The sequence below is a fragment of the Nilaparvata lugens genome, chromosome 2 (assembly GCF_014356525.2).
Source record: "Nilaparvata lugens isolate BPH chromosome 2, ASM1435652v1, whole genome shotgun sequence".
Lineage (NCBI taxonomy): Eukaryota > Metazoa > Arthropoda > Insecta > Hemiptera > Delphacidae > Nilaparvata > Nilaparvata lugens.
Window position 1 is genome coordinate 21553155 of NC_052505.1, and position 21265 is coordinate 21574419.

Genomic DNA, 21265 nt, shown 5'->3' on the forward strand with positions numbered 1-21265 from the left:
CAAATAGAGGTTATGAATGAATCTCATTTTACATAAATTCTATTAAATCCGTGTTTCCACGTAAATTCATATCAAATTATTCAAAAATTCGACTGAGTCACTGTCAATGTTGAACTGTTCCATAATGAAATAAGAGCACAAATATATTGTCAAAATCTTCGTGACCACACAGGTAACATTTTCAAGCTGACCAAAGTTGAAAGGTACCGCAAACATTTAATGATTGAATGAATATTCAATCAGGTCACATTTTCAAGCTGACTGAAGTTGAAATCTGACAATTTATAAACCGTAAACAGTGAATGATTGAATGAATATTCAATCAGGTCACATTTTCAAGCTGACTAAAGTTAAAAGGTACCGTGAACATTGAATGATTGAATGTTGATTGAATGGAATATTCAATCATTCAATGTTCACGGTACATTTTAACTTTTATTAGTCATCTTGAAAATGTGACCTGTGTAGTCACGAAACCATGGTCCTAAACCAAATAAAACGGTAGAATTTGACAATATATTTCTGCTTCTATTTCAAATGATTCACATAAATTCTAGTGAGCTGATAAGAATGAGAATGTTTTTATTCCTTTGGAGCACATTTACATGGCCATTGGAAACGCCAGTTATAACACTAATCATTATAATACATTGGGACAATCATTGAATAAAATAACATCGAATTACACATTAACAATGGATCAGTCAATATTATAGAATGTTTAAATGTGATAAAGCCTTCAAAGTTTGAAAAAATCCATTTTTATTTGACAGAAGTCTTCAAGAGAGTAGAGAAGGAAGAGAGAGAAAGAAAGAGAGATTGATTGATTGAGTACTTTATCTATGTAGATAACAATATATATTGGCTTATACACTTACATACAATAGGCTACAGTACAGCAAAATTATAGATGAATTTACATAATTTAAACTGAAATAATAATTATTGAACTGTATATGATATGAAAAAAAACAATACGCAATAACTATAGATGATATTGTTATGCATCTACATTAATTGGTGGAGCTTTGGACATAATTACCAATGCCCATTCTTCAGAAAGAATATTCTAAATATCCTTCCCCAGAGAAGAAAGAGAGGTATCAATTTGGGGAGCGGTTTGACTTAGTGGTCGCGCTGATAAGCTATCGCTTAGACATAAGTTAAGAATCTTGGGCCTGCTACTCCCGTTGGATGGGTGACTCTTGAGCCAACTCCTCTGAATATGATTCATGAGTTGTGAAATCGATCTCCGGTAGTTCGGAGCCCACCTAAAACTGTAGGTCCATTCATCTCTCATAATCAACCGCCTCATTACCCACGCACTAGCCTAAAGCTCATGTGGGCATAACCCTCAGAAAAAAATTGAGCTTGAAAGATCAATCTTGAAATTCTCTGATTTCTCCAGTATATACAAATTGAATACCGACGGTAACTATTTATAGTATACATTAAGCACTTTCAAGTAGGTTACTGTAGGTTACTCTAGATAACAATTTCCACTTCATGAAACGTCGAGTGGCTTGAAACGGAAGACTTTTATAGAATAATGGGTACTTGCTACCGGCAATAAAAAGAATGACTACCTGTACTTTGAAATAGCTTTAGTTCTGGAAGTTTATCGAAAAACACCATAAAAAATGAGATAAGATAAATCATAATGGTTGCAGCGAATGGTTGAAATATCAATTAAATTCATGCTACCTAGATTGTTGGATATTCTATGCGTATCGTATGTACTATTTCAACTACTTCAAATATTCCTACTGTATTATCAAATTGTTATATGATTTAGGCCTACCATAAACTATCAAAATTTGAAGCATCATAATATACTCAAAACTATCATATCTAACGCTTCCAAATTCAAATCTTCTTGAAGAATCTAAAAAAAAACACCTTATCAATAAGATAAGTTAAGCTCCATGCGTCACTACCTTCGTAAACAAAACCATAGTGCATTCTGGTGACGTCAGCACAGGTAGGGCTCCTACACCAATAAAAACACTAGATGATATAGACCGGCTGAAACCAACAAATTCTTATTGGTGTAGGAGCCCTACCTGTGCTGACGTCACCAGAATGCACTATGGCTTTGTTTACGGAGGTAGTGCTTGCATGCGCCCGCTATTTTCAGAGCCGATCTCCTCTAAATACCATTTATGAGTTTGAAAATTGCTTCCCGATTGTTCGGAACCTACCTAAAGAGAATATTCATCTCTCATCATCATACGTCTCATTACCCACGCACAAGTTTAGAGCTCATGTGAGCACCATCTTCAACAAAAAACGTCCTCCACCCCAGAACTCACGTCTCGTTGTATTGGAAAATACATCAGTACAAAAATAGTAGCCCACTATAGAATCAATAAATTGAGAATGTTTTGTACTATTGACGTAGGCCTTCTGTATTTCACATTGTGTTTTCAGTTGATAAATCACTAAATGAATGTGATTATATCTATGATCACAATAGCTTGATCATGTAAACTCGTATATAACAGCTATTTACAGTTACAATGTGATACACACTAATAGTAAAAACATGTCCAATTAATTGGGTTTAAAGTTTGCATGATCGCATTAAAAGTTGAACATTGATGGCCTACACCTTTATAAATATGTAAGCCATCATGAACTGTCGATCCTTGTCTATCAATCCACAAAACAGATAGTGTTATCCTTTTCTAGATCCGCCACGTTGCCGGATCATTTTAAAACAATGTGGAAATATGGTTGATTAACACAATATTATCTCAATCATAAAAATATATTATTTGATAATTGAAAAATATTTTTTTATGAATAAAATATAATTGATTGCTTCAAACAAGAAATAACAGTAAATTCTACAGTAGCTACAGTATCTTAGTCAGCACTACACCGAACAGTAGATACCGGTATCAGTCATCCTATATAGAAGGCGATAGCAAAGTAGAGAATCGGCAACGCTGTGAATTTTTCTCCACTGCAATTATAACGTGGACCTCACTATAGGATCGAGGGTGAAAATAATTGGTTGTTATAGAGCTGCACTGCACCTTCATCGCATAATTATAGAGTGCCACAAATACAAACAGTAGAGAGTAGAGCACAGTATTCAACAGTAGAGCATGTATTGTACGCCTGTCATTGAGCCTTCCCCTCGTTCGCTAAAGAGGAAGATAGTTTCCTCAACCATTGGCACGCTGACTGTACACATTGATATACGTAGTCTAGAAATTTAAATCTCTTACACTAGTAGTTCTGTGAAAAATAGACCTTGCGCAGTTAAAAACCACAGCCTCTAATGTCCGAATTATGTCCTGCCTTGACGTGTCGGCGAGATATCGGTGTATAAATAGCTAATGGCTGTTTGAAATGTTGTATCGACTATAATTTATTAATATTAATAATAAATATTATCTTTAGAATGCTAATAATTTGTTGTAAACAACTATCATTGAAAGCTTACCGAGTTGAAAGCAGAGAAAAGTCGGGAGAAAATAATGAGCTACTTTGAGTTATCAAAATTGCATGCCTCATCGTTTGCAATCAATAATAGTCCACACCACAGCTGATTTTTTACCAAATCACATTGGGATGATAAGCTACTTTGAGTTATCAATATTGCATGCCTCATCGTTTGCAATTAATAGTCCACTCGACAGCTGATTTATGATGAATAATTTCTAATTTTTTTTACGGTAACATTGGCGTTCAAAGGAGACTCCTTTTCCTTTTGTATTATCCTTAAAATGCAAAATTTCAAAAAAACCTTATGTATACGTCAACGCGAAATTCAAAAAGGAACATACCTGTCAAATTTCATGAAAATCTATTGCTGCGTTTCGCTGTAAATGCGGAACAAAAATATAATCATATAAACATAAAGAGAAATGCAAAACCGTCGACTTGAATCTTAGACCTCACTTTGCTCGGTCAATTATTTGCAATAATTGGGAAATGAACGATGCAAATCATCATCGAGCTATGATAAGGGCTGATCACAGACACGGATACACTCTTCACGGAATATTGTTTTGTGAAGAAGTGAGAGATACTATTCTCTAATCATCACACACACCTACTTGGCTTATCAATGGATAAACTTAAGTTTTGTAGTTTCTCATAGTGTAAGACTTATAGTGGAATGAAAATCAATGGTTGGTCTCTGAAACCAGTTGTAATGACAATCCACATGAAAAATACCTGAAAAGATACCTGGTCATCGTTGAAATTTTAAAGTCCCACGTATCAAGATGTTACAATATTCATATTTGAAATTTACCTTGAGTCCATGAGGATAGTTACTATTCTTACATTACAGAGCGATCGATAAGACTGAATTCACATTAACAAAACATAAGAAATGGATACTTAAATTTCAGCAGATCTTGCTTGGTATGCGAATGTATGTACTGTAGTTTGGTAGTGTAATTTTTACTGAATTGATATGTAGCTTAATCATCTTTCAGAAATTGATGATATGAGGGTGAATTCGTGTATTAGATTTTGATGGTAGGCTATATATATATCCGTCCACTTGATTGGATTTACATGTGCACGGTGCATAAATTTGAAGCTGATGAATCAACACTAAAATAACAATGAAGCTCGTATTCTTCTGTTCATCCTCTTCTTAACATAGGCTATATTATGATAATAATATATAAATATGATTCATGAGTTGTGAAATCGCTTACCGGTAGTACGGAACTCATCTAGAACTGTAGTTGCATCCATATCTCATTATAATCCGTCTCATTACCCACGCACAAGGTGGCCTAGAGCTCATGTGGGCATCACCTTCAGCAAAAAATGATTGATTGTTATCAACAATCCAACGTGAAAAAAAACCATTTACTGTCCGATTTCTTCTGCATTGAATTTACTTTCTTATGAAAGTAGTTAATAAGAGATTGATAATTTTCCATAGGAAAAGAGCAATCGTATTCTAATCCTAGCTTGACATTATTCCAATGTTGTGGCCCAAATCAATTTCAATATTATCCATAGGAAAAGAACAATCGTATTCTAATCCTCGCTTGACATTTTCAATGTTGTAGCCCAAATCAATTTCAATATTCTCCATAGGAAAAGAACAATCGTATTCTAATCCTTGCTTGACATTTTCAATGTTGTGGCCCAAATGAATTTCAATATTATCCATAGGAATAGAACAATCGTATTCTAATCCTTGCTTGACATTCCCAATGTTGTAGCCCAAATCAATTTCAATATTATCCATAGGAATAGAACAATCGTATTCTAATCCTTGCTTGACATTTTCAATGTTGTGGCCCAAATAAATTTCAATATTATCCATAGGAAGAGAACAATCGTATTCTAATCCTTGCTTGACATTCCCAATGTTGTAGCCCAAATCAATTTCAATATTATCCATAGGAATAGAACAATCGTATTCTAATCCTCACTTGACATTATTCCAATGTTGTGGCCCAAATAAATTTCAATATTATCCATAGGAAAAGAACAATCGTATTCTAATCCTCGCTTGACATTTTCAATGTTGTAGCCCAAATCAATTTCAATATTCTCCATAAGAAATGGATACTTAAATTTCAGCAGATCTTGCTTGGTATGCGAATGTATGTACTGTAGTTTGGTAGTGTAATTTTTACTGAATTGATATGTAGCTTAATCATCTTTCAGAAATTGATGATATGAGGGTGAATTCGTGTATTAGATTTTGATGGTAGGCTATATATATATCCGTCCACTTGATTGGATTTACATGTGCACGGTGCATAAATTTGAAGCTGATGAATCAACACTAAAATAACAATGAAGCTCGTATTCTTCTGTTCATCCTCTTCTTAACATAGGCTATATTATGATAATAATATATAAATATGATTCATGAGTTGTGAAATCGCTTACCGGTAGTACGGAACTCATCTAGAACTGTAGTTGCATCCATATCTCATTATAATCCGTCTCATTACCCACGCACAAGGTGGCCTAGAGCTCATGTGGGCATCACCTTCAGCAAAAAATGATTGATTGTTATCAACAATCCAACGTGAAAAAAACCATTTACTGTCCGATTTCTTCTGCATTGAATTTACTTTCTTATGAAAGTAGTTAATAAGAGATTGATAATTTTCCATAGGAAAAGAGCAATCGTATTCTAATCCTCGCTTGACATTATTCCAATGTTGTGGCCCAAATAAATTTCAATATTATCCATAGGAAAAGAACAATCGTATTCTAATCCTCGCTTGACATTTTCAATGTTGTAGCCCAAATCAATTTCAATATTCTCCATAGGAAAAGAACAATCGTATTCTAATCCTTGCTTGACATTTTCAATGTTGTGGCCCAAATAAATTTCAATATTATCCATAGGAAGAGAACAATCGTATTCTAATCCTCGCTTGACATTTTCAATGTTGTAGCCCAAATCAATTTCAATATTATCCATAGGAAGAGAACAATCGTATTCTAATCCTCGCTTGACATTTTCAATGTTGTAGCCCAAATCAATTTCAATATTATCCATAGGAAAACAACAATCGTATTCTAATCCTTGCTTGACATTTCCAATGTTGTAGCCCAAATCAATTTCAATATTATCCATAGGAAGAGAACAATCGTATTCTAATCCTCACTTGACATTTCCAATGTTGTGGCCCAAATCAATGTTAATATTAACCATAGGAAAAAAGCAATCGTATTCTAATCTTCACTTGACATTTTCAATGTTGTAGCCCAAATAAATTTCAATATTATCCATAGGAAGAGAACAATCGTATTCTAATCCTCGCTTGACATTTTCTATGTTGTAGCCCAAATCAATTTCAATATTATCAACTACTGAGTGTAGACCAGCTTCTTGACCAATCCTCAATGAAAAGGGAAAAATAAAGCCCATCTTTAGCATGAGAGGACGCTTGTTATGTGTTTTGATTAATGTATCATTAGCAGGCAGGACACGTTAACGATGTGCAATCCAGACACTCCCTAGATTGAGAGTGATATATTGCTTCATCTCATGCACAGCTCTAATCATAATTAGCGTTAGAGCATGGAATTTAGTTGGAATTCATGTCTTCACTGACACACATTGGATAACACTCACTTTATTAATTGAGCTATTCAAGAATCAAGAATAAATTATACTAATTAATCAGCTGAATCCTGAATGGAAAGGAGCTTAAATGGATATTGGGAAATGCGCAACGCAGTTCAAGGTTAGCCTGGGTCTTCATGTTATGCTTTACAGACTACAGATATTTATTTATAATGAATAATGTAGCCTAATCTGTCATATTGTAAGGAGTGTATTTATATTTATTTATTCATAGGAGTGCCAAACATGATAGAAGCTGCTCAAGATAATCCTATCTTTTCAATTCATCCGAATATCCTATTCAATTGATCCAATTCCCTTCTTAATAGATGTTTATGGATGAAATAAGGAGCAAGTTGTATTCTATTTTTCTTCTCGTCTAAAAACATCGTTCCTCTTGATTCATTCATAAGTAGTTTTGTATAGAGTACCATTTAATATACAGAGTGAATCATGTATGGGAACCCTTCAATAAATTTGAGACTAATAATTTGATTGTATGGTATGAGATATTGTGGTATTTCTCCATTTGAGACTGTTGAAGATGTGACACTGTAACTTTCAGGATGGTCAAATATAATTATTTACATCTGTCGTTTATGACCAGTCATTGCAATATGTTGAATTTATACAATCTTTTAAATCTCTCCAATACAATAATACAGTTTTGGTCAAATTCTCTACCTTATGATGTACAAATCAATTTCAATATTATCCATAGGAAAAGAACAATCGTATTCTAATCCTCACTTGACATTATTCCAATGTTGTGGCCCAAATAAATTTCAATATTATCCATAGGAAAAGAACAATCGTATTCTAATCCTCGCTTGACATTTTCAATGTTGTAGCCCAAATCAATTTCAATATTATCCATAGGAAGAGAACAATCGTATTCTAATCCTCGCTTGACATTTTCAATGTTGTAGCCCAAATCAATTTCAATATTATCCATAGGAAAACAACAATCGTATTCTAATCCTCACTTGACATTTCCAATGTTGTAGCCCAAATCAATTTCAATATTATCCATAGGAAAAGAACAATCGTATTCTAATCTTCACTTGACATTTTCAATGTTGTAGCCCAAATAAATTTCAATATTATCCATAGGAAGAGAACAATCGTATTCTAATCCTCGCTTGACATTTTCTATGTTGTAGCCCAAATCAATTTCAATATTATCAACTACTGAGTGTAGACCAGCTTCTTGACCAATCCTCAATGAAAAGGGAAAAATAAAGCCCATCTTTAGCATGAGAGGACGCTTGTTATGTGTTTTGATTAATGTATCATTAGCAGGCAGGACACGTTAACGATGTGCAATCCAGACACTCCCTAGATTGAGAGTGATATATTGCTTCATCTCATGCACAGCTCTAATCATAATTAGCGTTAGAGCATGGAATTTAGTTGGAATTCATGTCTTCACTGACACACATTGGATAACACTCACTTTATTAATTGAGCTATTCAAGAATCAAGAATAAATTATACTAATTAATCAGCTGAATCCTGAATGGAAAGGAGCTTAAATGGATATTGGGAAATGCGCAACGCAGTTCAAGGTTAGCCTGGGTCTTCATGTTATGCTTTACAGACTACAGATATTTATTTATAATGAATAATGTAGCCTAATCTGTCATATTGTAAGGAGTGTATTTATATTTATTTATTCATAGGAGTGCCAAACATGATAGAAGCTGCTCAAGATAATCCTATCTTTTCAATTCATCCGAATATCCTATTCAATTGATCCAATTCCCTTCTTAATAGATGTTTATGGATGAAATAAGGAGCAAGTTGTATTCTATTTTTCTTCTCGTCTAAAAACATCGTTCCTCTTGATTCATTCATAAGTAGTTTTGTATAGAGTACCATTTAATATACAGAGTGAATCATGTATGGGAACCCTTCAATAAATTTGAGACTAATAATTTGATTGTATGGTATGAGATATTGTGGTATTTCTCCATTTGAGACTGTTGAAGATGTGACACTGTAACTTTCAGGATGGTCAAATATAATTATTTACATCTGTCGTTTATGACCAGTCATTGCAATATGTTGAATTTATACAATCTTTTAAATCTCTCCAATACAATAATACAGTTTTGGTCAAATTCTCTACCTTATGATGTACAACTGAATTTCAACCCCTAATAAGAGTTTGACTTAGGGGTGTATCGAATATTTTGATTGTAAACACCCATTGTGTGGTACATCATTTTAATGGCCTTTTTGAAACAAGAAAGATCTCATCGACAAAAATGTGCTATGATACTTGTATCCAAAATGGCGACTGATTGAAATTCGAGTTTTTAAATAAATAATTGATAAATTTTAATCAGCCGCATCATAAAAGTATCATAGAACATTTTTGTCGATGTCATATTTCTTGTTTCAAAAAGTTATATTAAATTAATGATGTACTACACAATGGGTGTTTACATTTTAAATATTCGAGTTACAATCCCTAAGTTACCTTCTTATGAGGGGTTGGAATTCAGTTGTACCTCATAAGGTAGAGTATTCGACCAATAACTTATCCTGAAAGTTAAAGTATTATATCTACAACAGTCACCAATTTATTGAAGGGTTCCCATACATATGACTCACTCTGTATCGTATATAATTTACATCTGTCGTTTATGACCAGTCATTGCATTATGTTGAATATACAATCTTTTAAATCTCTCCAATACAATAATACAGGTTGTAATAAATAAGAATGAGAGATTATAGAAATAGAATATCTGGAAACAGAAAACTCTGAAAATAGACCTCAGCCAACCAGATCACTTGGTATTTATTCATTATAATATTCCAGATATTAGGATCACACGTGATATGGAGTGTAATAGCTCCGGCTCGTTTGTTTCTATCCTCCATGAAAATATACGAGGCCAGCTCAATTCCCGATTTTAAAAATTCTTATCAGGAACGGCCCTGACCTTGGTCCTTTTTAATTATCTTTTTTTGGTAGCTTGACTTTCGCTGTTAGTCTCTCGGGGAAAAAATGCGTAATTCACCTGTCATGTTCATCATGCGTGTCCTACATTAGCGAATATCACCTTGCGTTACGCCTTAATCATTTAATGCTTTAGATTATTATTGCTCTCAAGAGAGAGTATATGTTAACAACGGCACGCTTCAAATTCATGAAATAGCTATGTTCAGCGGCATTATCGTCAGTTATTACTGATTGTATTGGTTATTGAATATCACTTGTTTTATCACAATACACACATTAAAGTGACATGATTGGAGACTTGAAAATCTGAACTAAACTACCAAACTACCTGGTAAAAGATATTCTAATTAAAACAAAATAGATATTCTGGGAAGATTGTGTTCCAGACAAGAACAAGAACTATTAAATAACTTGTGTACGATATCCATTCAGTGAGAATGGATGGAAATGAATAGAAAGAATTCACAAAGGTTATTTATCTAAATAACCATCATTTATCTAATATCTAACTGGCATTTATCTAAACAACAGGATCTCTCCAGGTGCCTTAATAAAATGTCTTAATAATAATATCGTGTTACCTGGCTGGCTCAGGTCTTGTGTAAGAGTTTCAAGGTCGCTCCTGACCAATTTCATGGCCTCTGGCGTGACCTGAAGACTGTCATTAGGCAGCCGGGACAAACATTTTAACGTGTCCATCTGAAACAAGTGAGTGGCCTGAGAAAGTAGATTCTATAGAAGTATAGTAACTCAATGATATTAGTATAGAAATGGTACCTTCCATTCCGTCATTGAGTTGGAACACGAAGCTACAGCATGTCACTAAAATTTTCGAATTCATGTGTCCATTCATGACGACATCTACTCTACCTCGATGAGATAGTAGTATACACTATACAGACACTATACTTTTAGTCTGATAAAATTTGTTGAAAATATTAAACATGATATTCGTGTTGCTCTCTTTGAATCTCTTCGATTAAAATTATTATTTGAAGGAGATGGAGTGAATATCGATCTGAAATTATTTGCTACATTCTATGTCGTTCGAGAAAAAGAATATCAATCCTATTTATATGCTAATATTCCAACAATAAACTTCCAGCCCAATAATCTTTGACAAGCAAGTACAAAAGTGAGCATTCTGTTCTGCCTTGCTTGTGTGAGCCGGGATTTTTTTAAACGGTTATTAATTTTGTTAGATTTCTGGAAATCTTGATTAGAGCTTCACGAATATCGAACGCCCAATGATGACTTAAAATATCACTTTTCATCCATCTTCCAGAGTAGACCTACGTTATCTTACCTCTCAATTCAAGTTGTTCCCTACGGAAATTAAAAAATAACACGTTTTAAGAGATAGTTATAAGCAACAATCTTCAGAAACGAGCTCTCTCATTTTGAAATGGTATGAAGTCCTCAATATACCGTACGAAATCTTGATTTCTGAAATCCCATGATTAAATTTTGACTTTCTCTCATTTTCACTGTAACTGAGAATTTTAGAGAAAACTAATTCTAGCTGAGGAAGGGAGAATTAACTTATGACATCCTGCTCGCTTTCTATTGGTCGTGACTAGTGAGCTGTGAAGGTGAAATGGCGACTAATCAACCCATTGACCAATCAGACAGCTCCCTTTTTTTGGAGGCGTGGACTACTAATTCAGCCACTCAATTTCACTTTATTCATCCTGAGATGTGTATCCAACAATAAGAAAGTGATAGAACGGTTATTTATTCATCCCAAAAACAAACGAAGTAGAAAAGTTTAAATTCGAATCATATCACAGGTTTACCTGGAAGGCTGGGCTGAGAGTTTAGAGACTTTCTCTCATTAATTTATGTTCACGTTTCTAAGGCATTTCATAAGAATTAATTAAATCAACATGTAATTTCCTTTGAGAAGAAGCGACTGCAAATCAGCTCTATATGAAACTTTTAACTCTGGTAATCCCCATTTTCAACTAATATTCTATCAAGCTCAAAGAGCTATACGTGTATAATTTTCTGTCTGAATTTACTGTGTGTATCTATAAGTTATTGTGTATTTTGTATGACAACTCTAACAACTGGTAATTTCATTATGATAGGTAATTATGGCCAGGATCAGATTTTCTTCGAGATTTTAGCTCCAGTTCCAGAGCTTCATACTAGAAATCAACTATATTTTTAATCTTTTCACTCTACATAATCACATTATTCATTTGTCTATCATGAAGATAGACAGTTTTGTATCATGAAGTCTTGTATCAAGTTTTGTATCATGAAGTCTACCGATATGGCCATAAAATAAAAGGCGTCTTCTTCTAATGTCTGTATCAGATCATTAAATTACATTGTAGTATCGTAGCTGCAAAGAAGTTTCAGACCTCTTTAAACTTGTAGCGAATCAGAGGCTACCCAGCTAATACATGAGAACAAACAGAAAAAATGATGAGACAGTGGGAACTCTTCCAACACAAGGAACTAATGTGTGGGCTACATTAATTGTAATATCTGTATTTCACTAAAAATTGACTTGACTGCCAAAATTTTTTGGCACGTAAAAACGCACTGACACTCACCACTTATGAAAACATTGGAACTTTAAAAACATTTTGTTTTACTTCGAGTGGAGGCCACAGGAACGTTTGATGAAACATGTAAATATTGTGAGCATCCTTCTTATGGTCATTACACACCAACGTGGCGTTGCTAGAAATACGTATTTTCAAAGACGTAGCCGACGTATTTTCTAAGTTTTCATTCAGATTAGTATTCCTTTCTCTGTGATTTGATGCTCTAAACTAACATAAACTCACGTAACAATGCACGTCTCAGTAATGAAGTACCATCTTTTAGATAAGGATGATTATTATTATAGCCTATTACCCAAGACCTCAGTAATATCCATGCTCATACTTATTTATGAGCTATTCCTCTAGCATTTCAGAAGGTAACTACTAGATATAAAAGAGTTGATAATACAAACATAAACATCTCAAGATATGATAATTAGTGAGAAGTCATGAAACGTCATAGCTTAACACTGATTGTTGTGGGATAAGATTATACAAGCAAATCTCTATGCAGAAAACGAAGACTATTCTAATCCAGTCAGTTGTGAAGAGTTTTATAAATTTTTTAATTAACAAGAAAGTACTGGAGCGATGTAATGAAATGAATAAGATTATACAAGCAAATCGCTACGCAGAGAACAAAAACCCAAACGAAGACTATACTTAGAATATTCTAATCCAATCAGTTATGAAGAGTTTTATTAATTCTTTAACAAGGAAGTACTGGAGCTCTACCACAGTTACGAAATAGTTGGCTTTCTTGGTCAAAGAGGGGTTACGGGTACCTCATCCCCTTAAGGATACACATACCTTATTGGTATGATATGGTCATTACACTAATGATGTATCGATACATCCCAATTAGCTTCCCGATTCAGTCCACTTTTCGTTCAGTATGTTTATTGGTGTTTGAGATTTTCAATGAAAATGAATTCTGGGATAATTTCATCTTGAAAAGTTTTATTAACTCCATCCTCAATTTTGGTGATGACTTGATATCAATATGGGTGTAACAACTAATATTGAAATGGAATAAAATCATCCGAATATCGTCCATATTTTAACATGTAACAACTATAGTGACAATATCGGGGAAATGATAAAGTAGGTCACAAGGTTGACGTGCATATGATCCCCGAGAATGATTTATCATTGTAATGATTGACCGTTGTCGAAGTCACCGATTCGTCGAAGACACGACAGGACAGGAAGCTTTCCGATTGGCTGGTTCTGGACAGATAGAGGAGTCAATAGAAGAGTGTCAACCCAATCACCCAATCGGAGAGCTACTCGATACTTCAACCTAATCAGCCAATCGGAGAACTTCTCGATACATAAACCTAATCAGCCAATCGGAGAGCTTCTCGATACATCAACCTAATCAGCCAATTGGAGAACTTCTTGATACGCCAACCTAATCAGCCAATTGGAGAACTTCTTGATATGCCAACCTAATCAGCCAATCGGAGAGCTACTCGATACTTCAACCTAATCAGCCAATTGGAGAGCTTCTCGATACTTAAACGTAATCAGCCAATTGGAGAACTTCTTGATACGCCAACCTAATCAACCAATCGGAGAGCTTCACGATACGTCAACCTAATCAGCCACTCGGAAAGCTTCTCGATATGTAAACCTAATCAGCCAATCGGAGCTTCTCGATATGTTAACCTAATCAGTCAATCGGAGCTTCTCGATACGTCAACCGATAAGTTTGGGAACGATCAATGTTGAATGGTCGAGGAATTCTGTGGGAGATATGTTTGTTGCCAGTGTGTCTTTTGAAGGAAATTGAGACTTGAAAAATCTCAATCCTTCTAGAGACAATCATAGATTCCAGGAGCCGGTCACGTGGCTCTTATATCCAATGACTCTCATTATACTGAATAAAGAGACTAGATATTGTTCAAATGAAGGATTTTTTATAAAGGTTGTCCTTCTATATAATAAGAGAGAGTAGGGTTGCGTTTGTTCGCATCAAAACGTTTCTGCATGTGGATTGCATACTGGAAAACGGGAATGATTAAGATCTCCAAATTTTGGACACATATTCTAAAAATATCAATCTCGTGCACCTCGAAGCCCAAATTTGAATTTTCCTTCTAGATTTTTCAAAATTAATGTTTAAATTTCTTTCATTCATGGGACATGAATACATAACATATATGTTAATATAGAACTATAATCTAGAGAGATTACCTTTTCGAAACAGATGGTTAAAATTGGTAACTAAATTAATAACCAGTCCAATTTTGTCAGTTTGCCATTGAGCTGAGGAAGGTTTTCAAACAGGATTTGAGCTCTGTCACTTTATTACGTTAGTACCAAGTTGAAGAACTATACTATAATAAAGGAAAGAACTGGCTTATACAAGTACGGGATAGGACAATTATATTTGACGCATCATCACGTCTATACTTCTGAACTGAAATTAAATTTAAATTTCGCATATAGATTCTTAATTAACCGAGGATGGTTCTAGGCCTACTACAAACTCTTCAAGATTCCACTCGGTCAAGATTCCACTCTGTCAAGTTTTGAAATAGACCCTTGCGGAGCACGGGTTACCTGCTAGTATTAAAATAAAGCATTTATGTAAAGGTGAGCAACATCTAGTCTTTCATCCAGTATGAATAGCTACCACAATATCACCTTCACAGCTACTAAATAAGAAAACTCAGAAAATATACTCAGAAAACTCTTAATATAGACAATATCACTCTAGTCGATACAAACATTTCATTGACAATTCGTATCTTTTGAACTTGTGAATCTTTTGATACAACTCCTTATACTTGTTATAGTCTGTGTAAAATAATTTGAGACTTGGCCCTCAATCCGAAAAAATTACAAGGTTGCCAATTCGTGTAAAATTGCAACTTTCTCAAATTTCCAATTCAACATCAGAGTTGTATGTAAACATGATCCAGACACCAATAGAAAGGAGGCATTCTCTTCTTCAATTTGATATAAAATTATTAAGCATTACGACGTCCCATGACTCTGAGAGGAGTGATATTCAAAAGAAAAACAAATCTTCGCGAAGTTTCAATTTAATCATAAAAGTTGAATATTTCCTTTCAATCCCTCAACCCTGAAACTTTTTTACCACTACTAAGATATCGGGGATGATATTCTACATCCAATTCTGACGTTGAATGTTTAATTTGAGAAAGTTGTAATCTTACACGAGTTGGCAACCCTGTATTTTCTTCGGATGGAGGGCCAAGTCTCAACTTATTTTACACAGACTATACACGATTCGTATCCTTGATACACGATTCGTATCCTTGATACACGATTCGTATCCTTGTGACACGTTTAGTATTCTTGTTACACAATTCGTATCTCTAATACACAATTCGTATCTTTGATGCACTATTAGTATCCTTGATACTCAATTCGTATCCTTTTGACACGTTTCGTATCCTTGGTACACAATTCGCACCTGTGACACACAATTCATCTTTTGATACTCTTCTACTCTATACAGCTCTTCTTATATTCTCATTTTTCATTTCCAGGTTGTAACATAACATGGCGAAAACGAAGGAGAAGAGGAGTTTCTTCATGCGAAATCTTCTCACAATACTCACAGTAGTTGGCGTCTTCTCCGGTGTTATAGTCGGCCTCATCCTTAGGGCAACCAGTTCAACAAAGTGAGTGCAAAGAACTATATTCATTCATATTCAAGCGAACACGTGCAACTTTAGAGAATCTGGACACATTATTGACCGAGCGAAGTGAGGTCTAAGATTCAAATCGACGGTTTTGTATTTCTCGCTATGTTTCTTTATATTCTTATATAGCTTTAGAGAATTTGGACACATTATTGACCGAGCGAAGTGAGGTCTAGGATTCAAATCGACTGTTTTATATTTCTCCCTATGCATCTTTATATTTTGTTATGTTCCGCATTGAAGCGGAACGTAGCAATAGATTTTCATGAAATTTTACTAGTATGTTCCTTTTTTAATTGCGCGTTGACGTACAGGCTATAGGTATAAGGAATTTTGCATTTTGAGGAATAGTATAAAATATCTTCACCACGACTTTCTCCTTATGTTCCCACCTTCATTCTAGAAAATCATCAACTCATCGTAGAGTGGAAGAGAGTTATACGAGAATTATATCTGGAGTTATTGACAATTATTCAAGTTAATATAGAGTTAATATCGGGGCACCGAGCTTCTTTCGTTATCCTATTATATTAAGCGAGCGATTTCTGTATTTATATATCTGGTTATTTATATATATGGTTATTTTTATAACTGGTTATTCTTATATCTGGCTATTTTTATATCTGGTTATTTATGTCTAACGGATCTCGAAAATGGCTCTAACGATTTTCACGAAATTTGGAACATAGTAGGTTTATGATATAAAGATTCGATTGCACTAGGTCTCATCCTTGAAAAAACTCGCTGAACGACATTAAAAGGATAATTCATCCTTGGCTGAAACAGCTGTAGATGGTGAAAAAGTGAGTATGTGAAAAATCAAAATATCGCATCCCCGAAATTCATAAGATGACGTATAGCCAGCTGTGAAATATAAACACAATCATTCTAGAGAATTGTGTTCTGTTTATCAATAAATAAAAATAACGAGCGAAGCTCGGTGCCCCGATATTTTTTTATTTATTGATAAACAGAACAAAATTCTCTAAAATGATTGTGTTTATATTTCACAGCAGGCTATACGTCATATTATGAATTTCGGGGATGCGATATTTTGATTTTTCACATACTCACTCGCTCACTCACTTTTTTACTATCCTCAGCTGTTTCAGCCAAGAATGAATTATCCTTTTAATGTCGTTCAGCTAGTTTTCCCAAGGATGAGACCTAGTGCAATCGAATCTTTATATCATAAACCTACTATGTTCCAAATTTCGTGAAAATCGTTAGAGCCGTTTTCGAGATCCGTTGAACATGAATAGCCAGATATAAATATAAATATAAAAATACAGAAATTGCTAGCTTGATATAATAGGATAGTGCAAGTAAGGAAGGAACCAAGGATATAGTATAGTAGGCCCTATATAGGTTTACTAGTCTTGAGAAAGAACAGCATGGATATGGTTACTAAGATAAACTACTCCCTCTCCTGGATGAGAAATAGGGTGAAGGTACAAGCAGAACTAATCTGGAAATTTAATAACTCCTATTTAAAAACTATTTTTCATTTTGATTCTAAAAAATCAGTACTATGATATTTTGCTGATAAAAGACAATCCCCTCACAAAGCATTGAACACTGCAATTGACTTCTAGACAGCAAGTCCAAGTTTTTAGAAAGAATCAAGCAAGTCCATTATCTTCCAAGATCTCTCATAGTTAATATGGCAGCCTAGCACGCTTTTGCGGCCCTAAGTTATGGCAAAAACGTGTTCACTTACATCACCGTTCAATAAAATTTATTCAAACGATCACTTGACTCTTTAGATGGCAAAACTCATTCATGTAGTTGAAAGTTGTTTAGATTTATCTGAAGTCTGTTAGGCTAACTTGCAATCTGATGGCAAAAAACCAACCCATTGGCCAACCATTCAACCTATAGTTAGGTCCACGTTATAATGACAGTATTCGATTAGCAGAAGGCAGTGGACAAGGTAGAGGATCGGCAACTCCTATCTTTCCACACTGCCATTATAACGTGAACCTCACTATAGCATTGCTGGGCAGCGGATTTGAAATGCCAATTATATAACAGTTTCTGAATGATGCATTCTGAGAGTGAGAATGAAAAATAATTACAGGGCGTGGGTCTGATCGTAGATTGAATGAATTTATTAGCATTATAATATTATAGTGGAGTGAGTAGAGGGTGTTCTACAAAAGGAGACTATTAACTTCGGTAATTATACTTATAAAGGCTTGTAAATCTGCTTTGTGTTGGAGATATTTCGTTATTTCTAATCTTCATCATCGTCATGGATTAGTCTTTTCAAGCCTGTTCCGGCGTCCATCTCTTCCTCGGTCTACCAATACTTCTTCTGCCTATTGACTTGTGGAGTAGGGCATTCAATGGGAAACGGTCTTCAGGCATTCTAAAGACATGATCTGACCACTTATTTCTATATGTTTTTATCAACTCAACACTGGTTGGACATCACATTCTCTTCTTATATTTTCATTTCGAATCCGATCCTCTCTTGTGCATCCTTTGACTTGTCTAAGGAATCGCATCTCTGCTGACTGTATTTTTCATTCAAGTTTCCTTGTCAGCATCCATGCTTCACTTCCGTAAGTCAAAGTAGGTATCGCCATGGCTCTATAAAATTTAATCAAGGTGTTCTTCCAGGCTCTACCTTTAAGGGATCGAGTGATTGCTCGGCATACCAGGTTGAATTTTGATATCTTTTTTTGGACATCCTGGTCGTAATCATATGTGATGTCGCAGCCTAAATATTTGAAATTTGAAATCTGCTCCAGAATCCTGTCTCCTAATAGCCTACTATTTTTGATCGTATCGGCCACTTGCCATTAAAAGCCATGATTTTCGTTTTGATTGCCGAAATTTTCATTTTAAAATGTTCGCTTATTATGTTGAGCTTATGCATTGCAATTTGTAGCTTGTCCTCAGATTCCTGTATGATTACTGTGTCTTCCGCAAACATTAAATGGTTCATATAAGTGCGTCTCATATAAGTGTGGTCTCAATTGTAAAATCACTGTCAACGCGTTCTAATCTTTACACCAGGTAAAATAAGTAGCCTCAAAACTTGAATTCAAATCTCGCTCATTTTACAATTCAATAATAGTTCTTGTGAATATATCTCTCGCTTTGAGTACTGTACTTGTTGATTGGAAGTGATGCTCATACATAAAATCATTCCAACAGCAGTCCAGAAACTTTTTATATGTGATTGTTGGTCATGTTCGTATGTCACATATCGTTATTACTCGAATATATCAGTTTTGATATTCATATTTTATTTAATAAGTTTTCATTGAAGTGAATCAAATCTTTTACTCACTGCCTACATCTCCCCTTAAACTGAAGCTATAAGGTCTCAATTACTCTTGTGAGACAATACAACTCAGAAGTTAGCGGTTGTGGAGAAAATAATGTGGTTAGCGGTCGAAACAAGCTCGAGTCAAAACTACCGTGGGAGACAACTTTCATCAAGAAAAAAATCAGTTTTAGTTCGGCTCACTGATAGCTAGCGTCAAATATTTTAATCCTTAAGGACCGAAGCACACAAGGCGGTTTTTCTGACGAGTCGGCATGGCAGACAGTATAAGAATCTCCCCGTTTGGCCGATTGGTTTGGCGTATCAAGAATCAGGTAATCGGGGAGCTTCCTGTCCTGTCTTGCCATGCCGACTCGTCTGAAGAAACGCCTCGTGTGTGTCGGCCCTAATCCATTGTACTTCTATACAAGCCTGAACGTAAGTGACACATGTTGACTAGGTATTACAAATTAGAATTAAGTTAGAGGAAAAAAATTGAAATTTCTTTGAGGAATTAAAATTAGGCTCTCCAAATAAGTAAGAAACAAGAAAGTACTAGCATCTATTTTACATTACAGTTGTATTGTGTTGCGATGCACTGGTACTTTTCCATAATATATGAATTACCATAATTACATGGAATTGTCAACCAATAAAAGTGGTGTTTGTGTTTTCAGCATTTATTTTATTATATTTTTTCTTTCCATTTAATAAAATATAATATTATAGTATAGTACTACAGTAGGTGAATCAGAAGTTTAACTTTACAGATGTTGAAAGATTAGATTGTAAAAGCTCCATTACAGAGATAATTGGATCGGCCAATAATGAAGAAGCTAAGAATTAGAATGTTGCAAAGCTTCATCGTGAAAATCAAAATTAATATATGAAAGGAAAATCAGAAGCTTGATTTCAACACAATGTTTAGCAATTTTGTGTGAAAATTTAATAATATAAATCAAATAATGAACTCTACATAGCGTCTGGACTGTTTATTTTAAATTAAGGTTGGAAGAAGTTTTGGGGAATGCCTCTGTTGTTCACACCTGAATTGAATCTATTGTCTATGAATGAATGAATAAATGAACATTGCCAGCCTATAAATAGTTCTTATTTGATAGAGTAAACAGTCCAGGATCCTTTTGACTATTGGACACACTATCTCTGTCTTCTTTCAGTTCTCTTCTGTATCATATCACTCACTAGCGCGGATTTCAAGTCAAAACTAACTGATCGAACAAAATGTTATGTGCACGAGCTTCCATTTATTACTACTTGTTTATTTGTTTTAGTACGTGACGTCGAAAAATGTTTACACAACTGCCGATACACTCTGTCGGAAATACTTTTCAACTGTGTGCGCTCATTAGGGGCTGCTTATTAATCTCAGCTCCTCTTGACCTAGAATTATTTCGAGTTCGACTCAACTAAATCCAAATTAGGATTGTGTGACTAGCTTGCCAAAACACCTCGCTACAGTCGCCAAGATCAGTTCAATGCCTCCGTCGTGTCTCAGCTGAAGTAGACTTTGTTCAACTAACCGATTTGTTCGATTTGTCTCACAACCCTGGCGTTTCGAGAACCAGCTAATCGGAGAGCTTCCTGTCCTGCCTTGCAATGCCGACTCGTCTGTAAAAACGCCCCGTGTGTTTCGGTCCTAATCCACTGTATTTCTGTGCAAGCCTGAACGCAGGCCAAGTG

At 34.8% G+C, this 21265-nt stretch overlaps 1 protein-coding gene across 2 annotated transcripts in view; it reads left to right on the forward strand.

The window, feature by feature from the left end:
* LOC111046139 (excitatory amino acid transporter 3) overlaps positions 1 to 21265 on the forward strand; it is a 67445-nt gene that overhangs the window by 18443 nt on the left and 27737 nt on the right. For both annotated transcript variants that reach the window (XM_039420777.1, XM_039420776.1), the window contains exon 2: positions 16132 to 16266. In XM_039420777.1, coding sequence (XP_039276711.1) covers positions 16145 to 16266 — 122 coding nt within the window. In that variant the 5' untranslated portion in view covers positions 16132 to 16144. The remainder of the gene's footprint in view (positions 1 to 16131; positions 16267 to 21265) is intronic.